This window comes from Ascaphus truei, chromosome 5 (assembly GCF_040206685.1).
Source record: "Ascaphus truei isolate aAscTru1 chromosome 5, aAscTru1.hap1, whole genome shotgun sequence".
In the NCBI taxonomy this organism is placed as follows: Eukaryota; Metazoa; Chordata; class Amphibia; order Anura; family Ascaphidae; genus Ascaphus; species Ascaphus truei.
In genome coordinates this window covers 989,154-1,006,382 of record NC_134487.1, presented here as the reverse complement: position 1 = coordinate 1,006,382, position 17,229 = coordinate 989,154, and the positions used below count along the sequence as shown (strand labels likewise).

General features: G+C 50.3%; 1 protein-coding gene across 4 annotated transcripts in view; it reads right to left on the bottom strand.

Annotated features, from left to right (window-relative positions):
- The window catches only part of GOLGB1 (golgin B1), a 177,638-nt gene that overhangs the window by 83,911 nt on the left and 76,498 nt on the right, over nucleotides 1–17,229 (bottom strand). For 2 of the 4 annotated variants that reach the window (XM_075599229.1, XM_075599232.1), the window contains one exon: nucleotides 2,297–3,614. In XM_075599229.1, the coding sequence (XP_075455344.1) occupies nucleotides 2,297–3,614 (1,318 nt within the window). The remainder of the gene's footprint in view (nucleotides 1–2,296; nucleotides 3,615–17,229) is intronic. The other 2 variants (XM_075599230.1, XM_075599231.1) reach the window with 2 other exon arrangements.

Genomic DNA, 17,229 nt, shown 5'->3' with positions numbered 1-17,229 from the left:
TCACTAGAGCGGCCCTGTCACCGGGGACCCTGTATGATACTGCGAGTCCTGCGACTGGAGACGGATACATCACTAGAGCGGCCCTGTCACCGGGGATCCTGTATGATACTGCGAGTCCTGCGACTGGAGACGGTTACATCACTAGAGCGGCCCTGTCACCGGGGACCCTGTATGATATTGCGAGTCCTGCGACTGGAGACGGTTACATCATTAGAGCGGCCCTGTCACCGGGGACCCTGTATGATACTGCGAGTCCTGCGACTGGAGACGGATACATCACTAGAGCGGCCCTGTCACCGGGGATCCTGTATGATACTGCGAGTCCTGCGACTGGAAACGGTTACATCACTAGAGCGGCCCTGTCACCGGGGATCCTGTATGATACTGCGAGTCCTGCGACTGGAGACGGTTACATCACTAGAGCGGCCCTGTCACCGGGGATCCTGTATGATACTGCGAGTCTTGCGACTGGAGACGGTTACATCACTAGAGCGGCCCTGTCACCGGGGATCCTGTATGATACTGCGAGTCTTGCGACTGGAGACGGTTACATCACTAGAGCGGCCCTGTCACCGGGGATCCTGTATGATACTGCGAGTCCTGCGACTGGAGACGGTTACATCACTAGAGCGGCCCTGTCACCGGGGATCCTGTATGATACTGCGAGTCCTGCGACTGGAGACGGATACATCACTAGAGCGGCCCTGTCACCGGGGATCCTGTATGATACTGCGAGTCCTGCGACTGGAGACGGATACATCACTAGAGCGGCCCTGTCACCGGGGACCCTGTATGATACTGCGAGTCCTGCGACTGGAGACGGATACATCACTAGAGCGGCCCTGTCACCGGGGATCCTGTATGATACTGCGAGTCCTGCGACTGGAGACGGATACATCACTAGAGCGGCCCTGTCACCGGGGATCCTGTATGATACTGCGAGTCCTGCGACTGGAGACGGTTACATCACTAGAGCGGCCCTGTCACCGGTGATCCTGTATGATACTGCGAGTCCTGCGACTGGAGACGGTTACATCACTAGAGCGGCCCTGTCACTGGGGACCCTGTATGATACTGCGAGTCCTGCGACTGGAGACGGTTACATCACTAGAGCGGCCCTGTCACCGGGGATCCTGTATGATACTGCGAGTCCTGCGACTGGAGACGGATACATCACTAGAGCGGCCCTGTCACCGGGGATCCTGTATGATACTGCGAGTCCTGCGACTGGAGACGGATACATCACTAGAGCGGCCCTGTCACCGGGGACCCTGTATGATACTGCGAGTCCTGCGACTGGAGACGGTTACATCACTAGAGCGGCCCTGTCACCGGGGACCCTGTATGATACTGCGAGTCCTGCGACTGGAGACGGTTACATCACTAGAGCGGCCCTGTCACCGGGGATCCTGTATGATACTGCGAGTCCTGCGACTGGAGACGGATACATCACTAGAGCGGCCCTGTCACCGGGGATCCTGTATGATACTGCGAGTCCTGCGACTGGAGACGGATATATCACTAGAGCGGCCCTATCACCGGGGATCCTGTATGATACTGCGAGTCCTGCGACTGGAGACGGTTACATCACTAGAACGGCCCTGTCACCGGGGATCCTGTATGATACTGCGAGTCCTGCGACTGGAGACGGTTACATCACTAGAGCGGCCCTGTCACCGGGGATCCTGTATGATACTGCGAGTCCTGCGACTGGAGACGGTTACATCACTAGAGCGGCCCTGTCACCGGGGATCCTGTATGATACTGCGAGTCCTGCGACTGGAGACGGTTACATCACTAGAGCGGCCCTGTCACCGGGGATCCTGTATGATACTGCGAGTCCTGCGACTGGAGACGGTTACATCACTAGAGCGGCCCTGGCAACGGAGAATCTACAACAGCAGTGTGGTTAAACTTAGTAACCGAAATGCCCGCTTGACTTCGTCAAATGTGAGTGCAATACCTTTCCTGCTCCAACTGTATTTACAGTATTACACTATTGTGTGTTTCTTTCCCCTTTCTCCTTATATTCTGATGAGTCTGTGCGCATCTGGAACCCTTTTTCCTCAACTACTCAAGTGGCCCAGAAAGAACCCATTTGCTCCCCGGTGCGGCACCCACCAAGGAAACCTATATTTGGAACTATAACGTATCCTTCCCACTCACAGCTATTTCACGCTGGTTTCTTTTTCCTTGAACTGATGCCACCAACACCTAAATGAACCCACCACCGAGTATACCAATTCCCGTGGATATATACATAGTACAGCCCCGGGCAGCGTGTGCTAAATCTCACCTGGTATCCTCTCCCTGGGTTTTGTCTTTGAATCTATTATCAGGTGATCCTCTTGCAGAGACTCACAAGGAACAGAGAGCTGGGATACTCCCTCCTCTGTCATCCACTCAGATCTCCCCAGGTCCTGATGCGACATCAACCTCCTGACCTTCTCCAGCTCCTCTCTCACCCTCTCCAGCTCTATGCGAGCAACTCGCTCTCTCTCCAGCTCCTCTCTAACTCTCTCCAGCTCTACCCGACCACCTCGCTCTCTCTCCAGCTCCTCTCTCACACTCTCCAGCTCTACCCGAGCACCTCGCTCTATCTCCAGCTCTACCCGAGCACCTCGCTCTCTCTCCAGCTCTACCCGAGCACCTCGCTCTCTCTCCAGCTCCTCTCTCACTCTCTCCAGCTCTACCCGACCACCTCGCTCTCTCTCCAGCTCCTCTCTAACTCTCTCCAGCTCTACCCGACCACCTCGCTCTCTCTCCAGCTCCTCTCTAACTCTCTCCAGCTCTACCCGAGCACCTCGCTCTCTCTCCAGCTCCTCTCTCACTCTCTCCAGCTCTACCCGAGCACCTTGCGCTCTCTCCAGCTCTACCCGAGCGCCTCGCTCTCTCTCCAGCTCTACCCGAGCACCTCTCACTCTCTCCAGCTCCTCTCGCTCTCTCTCCAGCTCCTCTCGCTCTCTCTCCAGCTCTATCCGAGCACCTCGCTCTCTCTCCAGCTCCTCTCGCTCTCTCTCCAGCTCCTCTCGCTCTCTCTCCAGCTCTACCCGAGCACCTCGCTCTCTCTCCAGCTCTACCCGATCCCCCCTCTCTCTCTCCAGCTCCTCTTTGACCCTCTCCAGATCCTCCTGAGCTCCTCTCTCTCTCTCCAATTCCTCTTTGACCCTCTCCAGCTCCTCCCGATCACCCCTCTCACTCTCCAGGTCCGCTTTGACCCTCTCCAGCTCCTCCCGATCCCTTCGCTCTCTCTCCAGCTCCTCTCTCACGCTCTCCAGCTCCTCCCGACCCCTGCGTTCCCGCTCCAGCTCCTCTTTGACCCTCTTCAGCTCCTCCTGAGCTCCCCTCTCTCTCTGCAGGTCCTCTTTGACTCTCTCCAGCTCTTCCCGAGCCCCCCTCTCTCTGTCCAGGTCCTCTTTCACGCTCTCTAGCTCCACCCGAGACCCCTTCTCTCTCTCTAGCTCATCCTGCAGTCTTTGGCAGGCGAGATCCCTCTCTGCCAACTGATCCCTGAAGATGTTTGATTGGTGAGCACGTTCCTTCTGGTCCTTGTCTAGAGATTCTCGCAGGCACATTAGTTCCTGTTCCATTTGCTGGAACTTCTCCGTCATAACCTAAGAAGAGACAAACCGCTTATATGAGAGAGGCCAAGAGAGAGCGAGTGTAAGCGAGCATGAAATAGAGAGGCCAAGAGAGAGAGAGTGTCAGCGAGCATGAGATAGAGAGGCAGAGAGAGAGAGAGCATGAGTGTAAGGGAGCATGAGATAGAGAGGCAGAGAGCGAGTGTAAGTGAGCATGAGATAGAGAGAGGCCAAAATAGAGTGAGTGTAAGCGAGCATGAGATAGAGAGAGGCAGAGAGAGAGCGAGTGTAAGCGAGCATGAGATAGAGAGAGGCAGAGAGAGGCAGAGAGAGAGGCAGAGAGCGAGTGTAAGTGAGCATGAGATAGAGAGAGGCCAAGAGAGAGCGAGTGTAAGCGAGCATGAGATAGAGAGAGGCCAAGAGAGAGGCAGAGAGAGAGGCAGAGAGAGAGGCAGAGAGCGAGTGTAAGCGAGCATGAGATAGAGAGAGGCCAAGAGAGAGCGAGTGTAAGCGAACATGAGATAGAGAGAGGCCAAGAGAGAGCGAGGGTAAGCGAGCATGAGATAGAGAAAGGCCAAGAGAGAGGCAAAGAGAGAGACAGAGAGAGCGAGTGAAAGCGAGCATGAGATAGAGAGAGGCCAAGAGAGAGGCAGAGAGCGAGTGTAAGTGAGCATGAGATAGAGAGAGGCCAAGAGAGAGCGAGTGTAAGCGAGCATGAGATAGAGAGAGGCAGAGAGAGAGCGAGTGTAAGCGAGCATGAGATAGAGAGAGGCCAAGAGAGAGCGAGTGTAAGCGAGCATGAGATAGAGAGAGGCCAAGAGAGAGGCCGAGAGAGAGGCAGAGAGAGAGTGTAAGCGAGCATGAGATAGAGAGAGGACAAGAGAGAGCGAGTGTAAGCGAGCAAGAGATAGAGAGAGGCCAAGAGAGAGCGAGTGTAAGCGAGCATGAGATAGAGAGAGACAGAGAGAGAGGCAGAGAGAGCGAGTGAAAGCGAGCATGAGATAGAGAGAGGCCAAGAGAGAGCGAGTGTAAGCGAACATGAGATAGAGAGAGGCAGAGAGAGAGAGCGAGTGTAAGCGAGCATGAGATAGGGAGAGGCAGAGAGAGAGAGCGAGTGGATGGGAGCATGAGATAGAGAGAGGCAGAGAGCGAGTGTAAGCGAGCATGAGATAGAGAGAGGCCAAGAGAGAGGCAGAGAGCGAGTGTAAGGGAGCATGAGATAGAAAGAGGCCAAGAGAGAGTGAGTGTAAGGGAGCATGAGATAGAGAGAGGCCAAGAGAGAGCGAGTGTAAGGGAGCATGAGATAGAGAGAGGGTGGTAGAATCCGACCGAGACAGAAGGAAAGGGAGGTGGGACGGACCTTTTATGAAGAGAGAGGAAAGAAAGGAGAGGGCGCAAATGATATTCCGAGTCCCAACTCTTCTCGGGTCTGATCCCGACTGGCAGATCTCTGGAGCATTGTTTCTGTCTCCGGCCAGGTCTTAGCATGGCGCTCAGGGGAACACGGCGGCACGCAGGGTTGGGGGAAGGGGGGAACACGGCGGCACGCGGGGGTGGGGGAACACGGCGGCACGCGGGGGTGGGGGAACACGGTGGTGGGGGAAACACCGCAGCACCACGAGGCGAGTATCAGTGGTGCAGGGTCAGCGGCAAAGGGCATACATAGGACATTACTCCCCCATGTGACACTGTATATAGCAGCAGCGCATGTACGGGTTACCCTGTCTCTGTGACACTGTATATAGCAGCAGCGCATGTACGGGTTACCCTGTCTCTGTGACATTGTATATAGCAGCAGCGCATGTAAAGGTTACCCCGTCTCTGTGACAATGTGTCCCCTCCCCATGTGACACTGTATATAGAAGCAGCTCGTTTACGGGTTACCCCGTCACTGTGTCCCCTCCCCCATGTGACACTGTGGCGATAGTGGGGTTAATCAGGCCATTAATAAAGGTATTATGCCCGGCTGATTAACCCCAACTCGCATTGGGAGTGAAGGAGTTAAAAGTATCTGCATTACCCTAATGTATTTGCCCCTGTCCCAGCCTTCTTATCCCCATGTTACAGCCTGTTCCCTGCCTGCAGTGATAGAATTGCATACAAACTGTGCTATTAGCTTTTCAGGCACAAGATGGCGTTGCTAGCGCTGATTGAAGAAGCGTGGCAGTATACGGGAGGTCTGCTTTGAAGAATAGTTATCCATTTTCAAGCACTCGACCTCGTAACCGCAAGTTCAATTGAATAAGTGGCTTGCGGTTAGATTTGAAGTGGTTTTTCGACAGAATGTATCCGTGCCTTGTTAGCTCGCGTAACTTGAAAGGAGGAAAGTCTATTGCCGTGGGAAATCGGTCAATTGACATGAGAACTAGGTGAACTTAGAATCCCACAAATGAGCCTTTCAATTAAGACGGCTAACTTGCGAACGGAGACAGCGAGCACCCTAATTTCTGGAGTGCAAGTCCAGGTAAATAAACCATGCACCCACATATCAAATTCATTAAAGTGGCATAAGCAGAACATATTGTTTTAATAAACTGTCATATACTGGGAGTTTTAAATGTACTGTCAGGGAGGAACTTTCTGCAAGCCCGGGAAAAATCCTTTAGTATGTTAATATGCTACGGGTGAATGAGCTGAGTGTATTTTCCTCCCTACACTTCAGAGGGCCCCTGCTAAGTGGGAACCTCCGAGTCTAGTGAAGTGCAGGGATGAAAAGCCTCAGAGATGCCAAGTGTGAAAATGGCCGGGAAGTTGCTGAGTGCCAGATGCCGGCACCCAGCATGAGTAATTGACACCTTGGGACCAAACCCTAGACTGAGAGTCGCCAAGCTGAGGGCAGACCCCCGGTATGTTAAACCGCATAGGTTCCTTCAAAGGTTCAGGGGAGCGCCAATGTTCACGTCATCATTATGTAAGAGAACAATAAAAGTAACAAGGTATGGTACAGTTTCAACCTGGTGTAATTATCTTGAAAGTGAAAAATAATCCACTCACACTTTTATCCTTATTAATAAGGCAACACAGAGATACTCCTCTCTCTGAACAGAGCAATAAATCAGGATATCCACAGACGTAGACCCCTTTCTCCTCCTCTCCATCGAAATGGATATACCCAGGAAATAACAAGAGAATCCAATTGCGCAATACGTCTCAAAGTGTATTAAAGATCATAACAAGTAAAACCATACAGATGTGCACTCACACAGAATATATAACCGCAGTCATGGTACGAAATCCCGATTGTAGATGCAGACAATTCACACGGTACTGTGTTGCCTTATTGATAAGGAGAAAAGTGTGAGTGGATTATTTTTCACTTTCAAGATAATTACACCAGGTTGAAACTGTACCATACCTTGTTACTTTTATTGTTCTCTTACATAATGATGACGTGACCATTGGCGCTCCCCTGAACCTTTGAAGAATCCTGGAACCGAACAGACTAAGAGAACAGTCTAAACAAGGGTTTTGAGTAGCTTTTCAACTAGCACCTTATTAGTGGTGGAATTTGTCACTATATTTACTAATTGATCACAGTTCACGTTAATTATTCACTTCAAGATATTTTATTTCTGATATATATTATATTATTGTATACATATTTTGTTTTATATTAGGACTGTTGCAGGGTACATGCAACTACACACGTGGGTTTCTTGACAAGGCTTATTTATTCAGCCTTAAAAGATATACAGCACACAAAACAAAAATAGCTTTTCTTTCAGCAACAAACGAAAATGGCTTTTCCTTCAGCAAAAATAAAACTCAGTTTCTCTTTAGCAGACAGTTCATATATAAGGCTGCTTCCCTTTTTCTATGCAGGGGACAGATAGTTCACAATTCACTACTTTGCTACTCAGACGTTGTTTTCAGGAATCTCTTTAGCAGCTTACTCCTCTCTCATCAACAGCCACCTTCATGTGTCTACAACCTGGGTTTTAACACCTTGATTAGGCAGCTGGGATACAACTAATTGTCCTGAGGTTCCCAGCTGAAGTTAACCTAGTCAGTGCTGCACTGCAGGCTAGACATAGGTTTTACAGGCATATAGCTGGTGGCTTTTATTTACCCTGTTACATTCCTCCCCTGTTAGTGTGTGGCTGGGGCTACGCACGGCTGAAGCCCGACCATCCACCCCTTCTCTAGAAAAGTCAGCATTTGCGTTCTCTTTTCCCGGCCTATGCTGAATCTCAAATGAGAAGGGTTGGAGGGCCATATACCACCTAGTCAATCTAGAATTGGAATCTATCATGCTATTTAACCATTTCAGTGGAGCATGATCCGTCACCAAAGTAAAATGGACTCCTGCCAGGTAATGCCTCAAAGCCTCAATTGCCCACTTTACTGCGAGGCACTCTTTCTCAATCACTGAGTATTTTTTTTCCCTTGGGAACAATTTCCTACTCAGGAAAAGGATAGGGTGTTCAACTCCCTCAAACTGTTGTGACAACACTGCCCCTAGCCCTATCTCTGATGCATCTGTTTGCACTATAAAAGGGCTGTTGAAGTCTGGGCTTCTAAGGATGGGACCCTCTGATAGACACCTTTTTATGTCCTCAAAGGCTCTCTGACAATCCCTTGACCACACCACTTGTGTAGGGGCACACTTTTTTGTGAGGTCTGTTAGTGGGGCTGCCACTTCCGAATAGTTGGGGATGAACCGCCGGTAGTACCCTGCTAAACCCAGCAGAGAGCGTACCTGCGTTTTTGTTTGGGGGGTCGGAACTTCTTTCAGGGCAGCTACCTTGTCAGCTAGTGGCCTTACTTTTCCACCTCCCACTGCATACCCTAAATATTTGGTTTCCGCTTTACCCAAGACACATTTCTTAGGGTTGGCTGTGAGTCCTGCCTCTCTTAGAGATTTGAGGACCGCTTTCAGCCTATTTAGATGGGCCCGCCAGTGTTTACTATAAATGACAATGTCATCTAGGTAGGCTGCGGCATAAGTCCTATGGGGCCTCAGTACCTTATCCATGAGTCTCTGAAATGTGGCTGGGGCTCCATGCAGTCCAAATGGCATTGTCACAAACTGGTATAAACCCATGGGAGTGGCAAAGGCTGTTTTGCATTTGGACTTTTCCTCTAAGGGTATTTGCCAGTATCCTTTTGTCAAGTCCAACGTGGATATATATTCCGCGTTACCAAGGGCGTCAATTAATTTGTCCACCCTTGGCATCGGATATGCGTCAAACTTGGATACTGCATTGACCTTTCGGAGGTCCACACAAAATCTTACCTTCCCATCGGGATTAGGGACCATAACTAGTGGACTACACCACTCACTGCATGATTCCTCAATAACTCCTAAGTGTAACATTTCTTGTACCTCCTCCTCTACCAGAGCCCTACGACTTTCAGGCAACCTATAAGGACGGGAACGTACTTTTACCCCAGGTGCTGTCTCGATTGCATGGGAAATTAAGTTAGTTTGTCCTGGTAAGTCAGAAAAAACATCCTGGAATTGTGTAATTATTGCTAACAAGTCCCCTTTTTGTTCAGAGGACAACTGTTTAACCATTGGGATTTTATCGTCACTCACGATGTTCTCCCGTGGAGGCTGAGGACCCAAGTCCGTTTCCTCCTCCACCGGGTGGATGAATAGAGACCGCTGCATCTTCCAGGGTTTCAGCAAGTTCACATGGTAAATTTGTTTACCCTTCCTGGACCCTGGTTGAGCGATCTCGCAATCCACATCACCCGTACGGCGGAGTACTTTGAATGGGCCCTGCCATTTGGCCAGGAGTTTACTCTCGCAACTGGGTAACAATAACATCACCTGGTCTCCTGGGTGAAACACTCTCATGCGAGCATTCTGATTGTAATGTCCATCCTGACTGTCCTGGGCTGATCTAAGATTCTCCCTGGCAAAATGCCCGACCACATCTAGGCGCTTCCTGAGGTCTAGTACATATTGCAGGGTATTCTTCGAAGGGGACTGCTGTTCCTCCCAGGACTCCTTTAGGAGGTCAAGTATACCCCGAGGTTGGCGGCTATAGAGCTATTCAAATGGAGAGAATCCCGTGGAGGCCTGGGGAACTTCCCGCACTGCAAACAGCAGAAAAGGGAGAAGTTCATCCCAGGCTCTCTTTTCTGAGTCTACAAATTTCCTCAGCATCCCTTTTAGAGTTCGGTTAAATCTTTCCACCAATCCGTCAGTCTGTGGATGGTAGACCGATGTCCGAACAGACGTGACCTCTAGTAACTTTAAGACATCCTGCATCAGTTTAGCCATGAAATTTGTACCTTGGTCTGTCAACATAACCTGGGGCAGTCCAACCCGTGAGAACAGTTCCAACAACTTGTTGGCTACTTGCTTCGCCATTGCTGTTCTCAGGGGGAACGCCTCAGGATACCTTGTTGCATAGTCCACTATTACAAGGATAAACCTGTGTCCTTTTGCAGAAGGTTCTAGAGGTCCTACCAAGTCTACCCCAATCCTCTCAAAGGGAACTGACACCAAGGGTAGAGGAACCAAAGGGTCTGTTTTTTTTCCTTTTGGACTAGTTAGCTGGCACTCCGGACATGCTGCACATAGCTTAGCAATATCACTATGCATCCCTGGCCAATAGAATCGGGATGAAATACGGTCCAATGTTTTATCCCTGCCCAGGTGACCACCCCAAGGGACAGTATGGGCTAGAGTGAACACAGATTTAACAAACGTCTTGGGAACCAATATCTGTCTGGTGACCTCCCCTGTTTGTGTCTGCCTATTCACCCTATATAGGATATCCTTTGATAGCTCAAAATGGGGGAATACTATCACCCCCTGTGCATCTAAAATCTGTTCATCAATTTTCACTACCTTGTCATACTGTCTAGCAAGGACTGGGTCTTCCCTTTGCTTCTGGCGAAAGTCAGGGAGGTACAGGTCTGGTAAATCTCCAGGGCCCATATCCCCCTCCCTTTGGCCATCCCCAGCCATCACTTTTGACCTCTGACTACTAGAATGGTCACCTTGCGACCCAGATTTCTGCAACCAGTCCTGTTTGTCCAAGCGTCTTTGCTTCCGAGTCTTTTGAACCCGGTGTCTACTGGGAAAAAGGTCTGCCGAGAAGGGGAACAGTTTGCCAGGGTTCTCCTGAGCCCTAGAAGGAGGCTCCTCGTGAAAGACTGGGGCCATTATGTCCAAAAAGAAAGGCCAGTCCCGACCGAGCATAACGGGGGGAGGGAGCCTAGGAGCGACTCCTACTTCGAGTTAAGCATCCTGACCTTTTACCTGTAGCCGGATTTTGGCCGTCGGATAGCGTTTTACATCGCCGTGTATACATTCTATGCTCCATGAGGAGTCAAAAGAACACACGTTGGGCGGTAACAGTTCCTGGAGGACCAGAGTTTTCCCAGAGCCCGAATCTACAAGGGCCTGGACGCTTTTTCCCCCAATCAGGGCTGGAAGTAGCCAGGGCTTGTAATTTTCCCCAGTATAAGCCGAGGCGACGGTTCTGCTGAATGAACAATCCATCAGTGGACAGTCCACATACCGGTGGCCTTGTTCTCCGCAGGTGGAACATGGAGAGGGTTCCCTCGCAGGAGGGGGCTGTGGATAGCGCTCCGCTGGACCGGTTACTGGAGACCAGGCATCTGGTGGGTCCTGTGGGCGACGTCCTCGGAAGTTCCTCTCATTTTGCGACGAGCCGACATCTCCTTCCGGATGAGGGTCTCTGCGGGGACCAACCTTTGGACTCCGTCCTTGCTGGAACGACTGCTCCTTCCGTTGGACTTGGCGGTTCCGTGACGGGCCGTAGGTTCCCCATTGATCCGACCTCCCTCTTTGGGCGTCCGCAAGTGCCGGTGGAGTCGGGTCCAGGACACTCGCCTGCTGCTCCGCCCCAAGGAAGTTCTCCACGAGTCGGACCGCCAAAGCTAGGGTTTCAGCAGCGTGGCGTTTTAGCCACGAGCGTGCGGAAGGGGGTATTATTTGTAGAAATTGTTCCAAAACCACCTGCTCCAGAATTGCCTCCTTAGTGCACTCCTCAGGTTGTATCTAGTGTGTACACAAGTCCAATAATCGCTGCGCGAGGACCCGGGGTCTCATCTTAGCGGTGTACTTCATGTTACGGAACTGCTGCCGGTAGGTCTCTGGGGTCAGACCTAAGCGATCCAGTATGGCGGCTTTTACTTGGCGGTAGTCCATTGCCTGATCTGCTGGGAGACCCTGATATGAGGCCTGTGCTTCTCCTATGAGGAGCGGGGCTAAAGCAGTTGCCCAGCGATCTGTAGCCCAGCCCTGAGCTTCGGCAACTCTTTCAAAAGTCAGTAAAAAAGCCTCCGGATCTTCGTTCGGAGCCATTTTCCTCAGGAGTATCGGGGGTCTGCTTGCCAGTTCTGCACCAGCAGACCCTTGGAATTGGGTCAGCAGCTTGGCAATCTGCTCATCCTGTGCTGTTTGTAGTCTTTCATCTCTCTCCGCTTGCAGCCGGGCCTGCTCCTGCATTAACAGTCCCTGCTGTTTGGTCTGCTCCTGCATTAACTGTCCCTGCTGTCTGGTCTGCTCGCACAGAAAGTCTTTCAAAAGTTCTTCCATTCTTGTGTGTGTGTGTGGCCCTTTAACTGCAGGAGCCTATTGAAAAAAAAATCCGTCCCACTTCTGACACCATATGTTGCAGGGTACATGCAACTACACACGTGGGTTTCTTGACAAGGCTTATTTATTCAGCCTTAAAAGATATACAGCACACAAAACAAAAATAGCTTTTCTTTCAGCAACAAATGAAAATGGCTTTTCCTTCAGCAAAATACAACACAGTTTCTCTTTAGCAGACAGTTCATATATAAGACTGCTTCCCTTTTTCTATGCAGGGGACAGATAGTTCACAATTCACTACTTTGCTACTCCGACCTTGTTTTCAGGAATCTCTTTAGCAGCTTACTCCTCTCTCATCAACAGCCACCTTCGTGTGTCTACAACCTGGGTTTTAACACCTTGATTAGGCAGCTGGGATACAACTAATTGTCCTGAGGTTCCCAGCTGAAGTTAACCTAGTCAGTGCTGCACTGCAGGCTAGACATAGGTTTTCCAGGCATATAACTGGTGGCTTTTATTTACCCTGTCACAAGGACACTGTTCACAAGTTAGCACCGTTACAATCGATTTCTTATAACTAAACCGCATAGGTGTCAGGCTGACACATGCGCTTTACAAACCGGAAAGCTCTTTTTGCCTGGTCTGCAAACTTCGGCCAAATCGGGGATTGGAGGGTTAAATGTTCCCACGGAGGCGATTGGGCATGCGTGTTAGAGATAGGTCTGTGAACCCTATAAACCTGCCCGCCAAGCTATCCCCTGGGTGATTCACGACATATCCAAGCTTTGCACAGGATTCCGTTCAAGTACAGCGGTAGTGGTTCGAGGACGCAAGGGGTTAACAACATCGTAACTAAGGATTTACCCCTACTTCAGGAATTCGTTAGCCCTGGAGACTCCCGAACAAATTCTAACGACCAACTACGGACTTTCTTCATTTGGCCGAGTTATTAGGTTGGCAACTTGCGACCTAGCCAAAGGAACTTTATTTCTGCAGCTTTCGTGCAAAGGACAATTCATTTTGTTTCCCCATCCAAGTAAGTGTTGTATTAAGTGTATTCTGAGGTTGTCGTGTGTTTGTCTATTAAGGAAATAAATGACAATTTATTTTGTCCTCCTTGTTGTGTTCAATCGAGAATCCCAAAAATATAAAAGTGTTGATAAGTACTGATCCACCGTGACAGACACTGTATATGGAAGCAGCGCGTGTACAGGTTACCCTATCTCTGTGACACTGTATATGGAAGCAGCGCGTGTACAGGTTACCCTGTCTCTGTGACACTGTGTCCCCTCCCCATGTGACACTGTATATAGAAGCAGCTCGTTTACGGGTTACCCCGTCTCTGTGACACTGTATATAGAAGCAGCACGTGTACAGGTTACCCCGTCTCTGTGACACTGTATATGGAAGCAGCGCGTGTACAGGTTACCCCGTCTCTGTGACACTGTATATAGAAGCAGCACGTGTACAGGTTACCCCGTCTCTGTGACACTGTATATGGAAGCAGCGCGTGTACAGGTTACCCCGTCTCTGTGACACTGTATATAGAAGCAGCGCGTGTACAGGTTACCCTGTCTCTGTGACACTGTATATAGAAGCAGCGCATGTACAGGTTACCCCGTCTCTGTGACACTGTATATAGAAGCAGCGCGTGTACAGGTTACCCTGTCTCTGTGACACTGTATATAGAAGCAGCGCGTGTACAGGTTACCCTGTCTCTGTGACACTGTATATGGAAGCAGCGCGTGTACAGGTTACCCTGTCTGTGACACTGTATATAGAAGCAGCGCGTGTACAGGTTACCCTGTCTCTGTGACACTGTATATAGAAGCAGCGCGTGTACAGGTTACCCTGTCTGTGACACTGTATATAGAAGCAGCGCGTGTACAGGTTACCCTGTCTGTGACACTGTATATAGAAGCAGCGCGTGTACAGGTTACCCTGTCTCTGTGACACTGTATATAGAAGCATTGCGTGTACAGGTTACCCTGTCTCTGTGACACTGTATATAGAAGCAGCGCGTGTACAGGTTACCCTGTCTGTGACACTGTATATAGAAGCAGCGCGTGTACAGGTTACCCTGTCTCTGTGACACTGTATATGGAAGCAGCGCGTGTACAGGTTACCCTGTCTCTGTGACACTGTATATGGAAGCAGCGCGTGTACAGGTTACCCTGTCTCTGTGACACTGTATATAGAAGCAGCGCGTGTACAGGTTACCCTGTCTCTGTGACACTGTATATGGAAGCAGCGCGTGTACAGGTTACCCTGTCTCTGTGACACTGTATATGGAAGCAGCGCGTGTACAGGTTACCCTGTCTCTGTGACACTGTATATGGAAGCAGCGCGTGTACAGGTTACCCTGTCTCTGTGACACTGTATATAGAAGCAGCGCGTGTACAGGTTACCCTGTCTCTGTGACACTGTATATGGAAGCAGCGCGTGTACAGGTTTCCCTGTCTCTGTGACACTGTATATAGAAGCAGCGCGTGTACAGGTTACCCTGTCTCTGTGACTGTATATGGAAGCAGCGCGTGTACAGGTTACCCTGTCTCTGTGACACTGTATATAGAAGCAGCGCGTGTACAGGTTACCCTGTCTGTGACACTGTATATAGAAGCAGCGCGTGTACAGGTTACCCTGTCTCTGTGACACTGTATATAGAAGCAGCGCGTGTACAGGTTACCCTGTCTGTGACACTGTATATAGAAGCAGCGCGTGTACAGGTTACCCTGTCTCTGTGACACTGTATATGGAAGCAGCGCGTGTACAGGTTACCCTGTCTCTGTGACACTGTATATGGAAGCATTGCGTGTACAGGTTACCCTGTCTCTGTGACACTGTATATAGAAGCAGCGCGTGTACAGGTTACCCTGTCTCTGTGACACTGTATATGGAAGCAGCGCGTGTACAGGTTACCCTGTCTCTGTGACACTGTATATGGAAGCAGCGCATGTACAGGTTACCCTGTCTGTGACACTGTATATAGAAGCAGCGCGTGTACGGGTTACCCTGTCTCTGTGACACTGTATATGGAAGCAGCGCGTGTACAGGTTACCCTGTCTCTGTGACACTGTATATAGAAGCATTGCGTGTACAGGTTACCCTGTCTCTGTGACACTGTATATGGAAGCAGCGCGTGTACAGGTTACCCTGTCTGTGACACTGTATATAGAAGCAGCGCGTGTACAGGTTACCCTGTCTCTGTGACACTGTATATGGAAGCAGCGCGTGTACAGGTTACCCTGTCTCTGTGACACTGTATATGGAAGCAGCGCGTGTACAGGTTACCCTGTCTCTGTGACACTGTATATGGAAGCAGCGCGTGTACAGGTTACCCCGTCTCTGTGACACTGTATATGGAAGCAGCGCGTGTACAGGTTACCCTGTCTCTGTGACACTGTATATAGAAGCTGCGCGTGTACAGGTTACCCTGTCTCTGTGACACTGTATATAGAAGCAGCGCGTGTACAGGTTACTCTCAGCGCATGTACAGGTTACCCTGTCTCTGTGACACTGTATATAGAAGCAGCGCGTGTACAGGTTACCCCGTCTCTGTGACACTATATATAGAAGCAGCGCGTGTACAGGTTACCGAGTCTCTGTGACACTGTATATAGAAGCAGCGCGTGTACAGGTAACCCTGTCTCTGTGACACTGTATATAGAAGCAGCGCGTGTACAGGTTTCCCTGTCTCTATGACACTGTATATGGAAGCAGCGCGTGTACAGGTTACCCTGTCTCTGTGACACTGTATATAGAAGCAGCGCGTGTACAGGTTACCCTGTCTCTGTGACACTGTATATAGAAGCAGCGCGTGTACAGGTTACCCTGTCTGTGACACTGTATATAGAAGCAGCGCGTGTACAGGTTACCCTGTCTCTGTGACACTGTATATAGAAGCAGCGCGTGTACAGGTTACCCTGTCTCTGTAACACTGTATATAGAAGCAGCGCATGTACAGGTTACCCTGTCTCTGTGACACTGTATATGGAAGCAGCGCATGTACAGGTTACCCTGTCTCTGTGACACTGTATATGGAAGCAGCGCGTGTACAGGTTACCCTGTCTCTGTGACACTGTATATGGAAGCAGCGCGTGTACAGGTTACCCTGTCTCTGTGACACTGTATATAGAAGCAGCGCGTGTACAGGTTACCCTGTCTCTGTGACACTGTATATAGAAGCAGCGCGTGTACAGGTTACCCCGTCTCTGTGACACTGTATATGGAAGCAGCGCGTGTACAGGTTACCCTGTCTCTGTGACACTGTATATGGAAGCAGCGCGTGTACAGGTTACCCTGTCTCTGTGACACTGTATATGGAAGCAGCGCGTGTACAGGTTACCCTGTCTCTGTGACACTGTATATGGAAGCAGCGCGTGTACAGGTTACCCTGTCTCTGTGACACTGTATATGGAAGCAGCGCGTGTACAGGTTACCCCGTCTCTGTGACACTGTATATGGAAGCAGCGCGTGTACAGGTTACCCTGTCTCTGTGACACTGTATATGGAAGCAGCGCGTGTACAGGTTACCCTGTCTCTGTGACACTGTATATGGAAGCAGCGCGTGTACAGGTTACCCTGTCTCTGTGACACTGTATATAGAAGCAGCGCGTGTACAGGTTACCCTGTCTCTGTGACACTGTATATAGAAGCAGCGCGTGTACAGGTTACCCTGTCTCTGTGACACTGTATATAGAAGCAGCGCGTGTACAGGTTACCCTGTCTCTGTGACACTGTATATAGAAGCAGCGCGTGTACAGGTTACCCCGTCTCTGTGACACTGTATATAGGAGCAGCGCGTGTACAGGTTACCCTGTCTCTGTGACTGTATATGGAAGCAGCGCGTGTACAGGTTACCCTGTCTCTGTGACACTGTATATGGAAGCAGCGCGTGTACAGGTTACCCTGTCTCTGTGACACTGTATATAGAAGCAGCGCGTGTACAGGTTACCCTGTCTCTGTGACACTGTATATAGAAGCAGCGCGTGTACAGGTTACCCCGTCTCTGTGACACTGTATATAGGAGCAGCGCGTGTACAGGTTACCCTGTCTCTGTGACACTGTATATGGAAGCAGCGCGTGTACAGGTTACCCTGTCTCTGTGACACTGTATATGGAAGC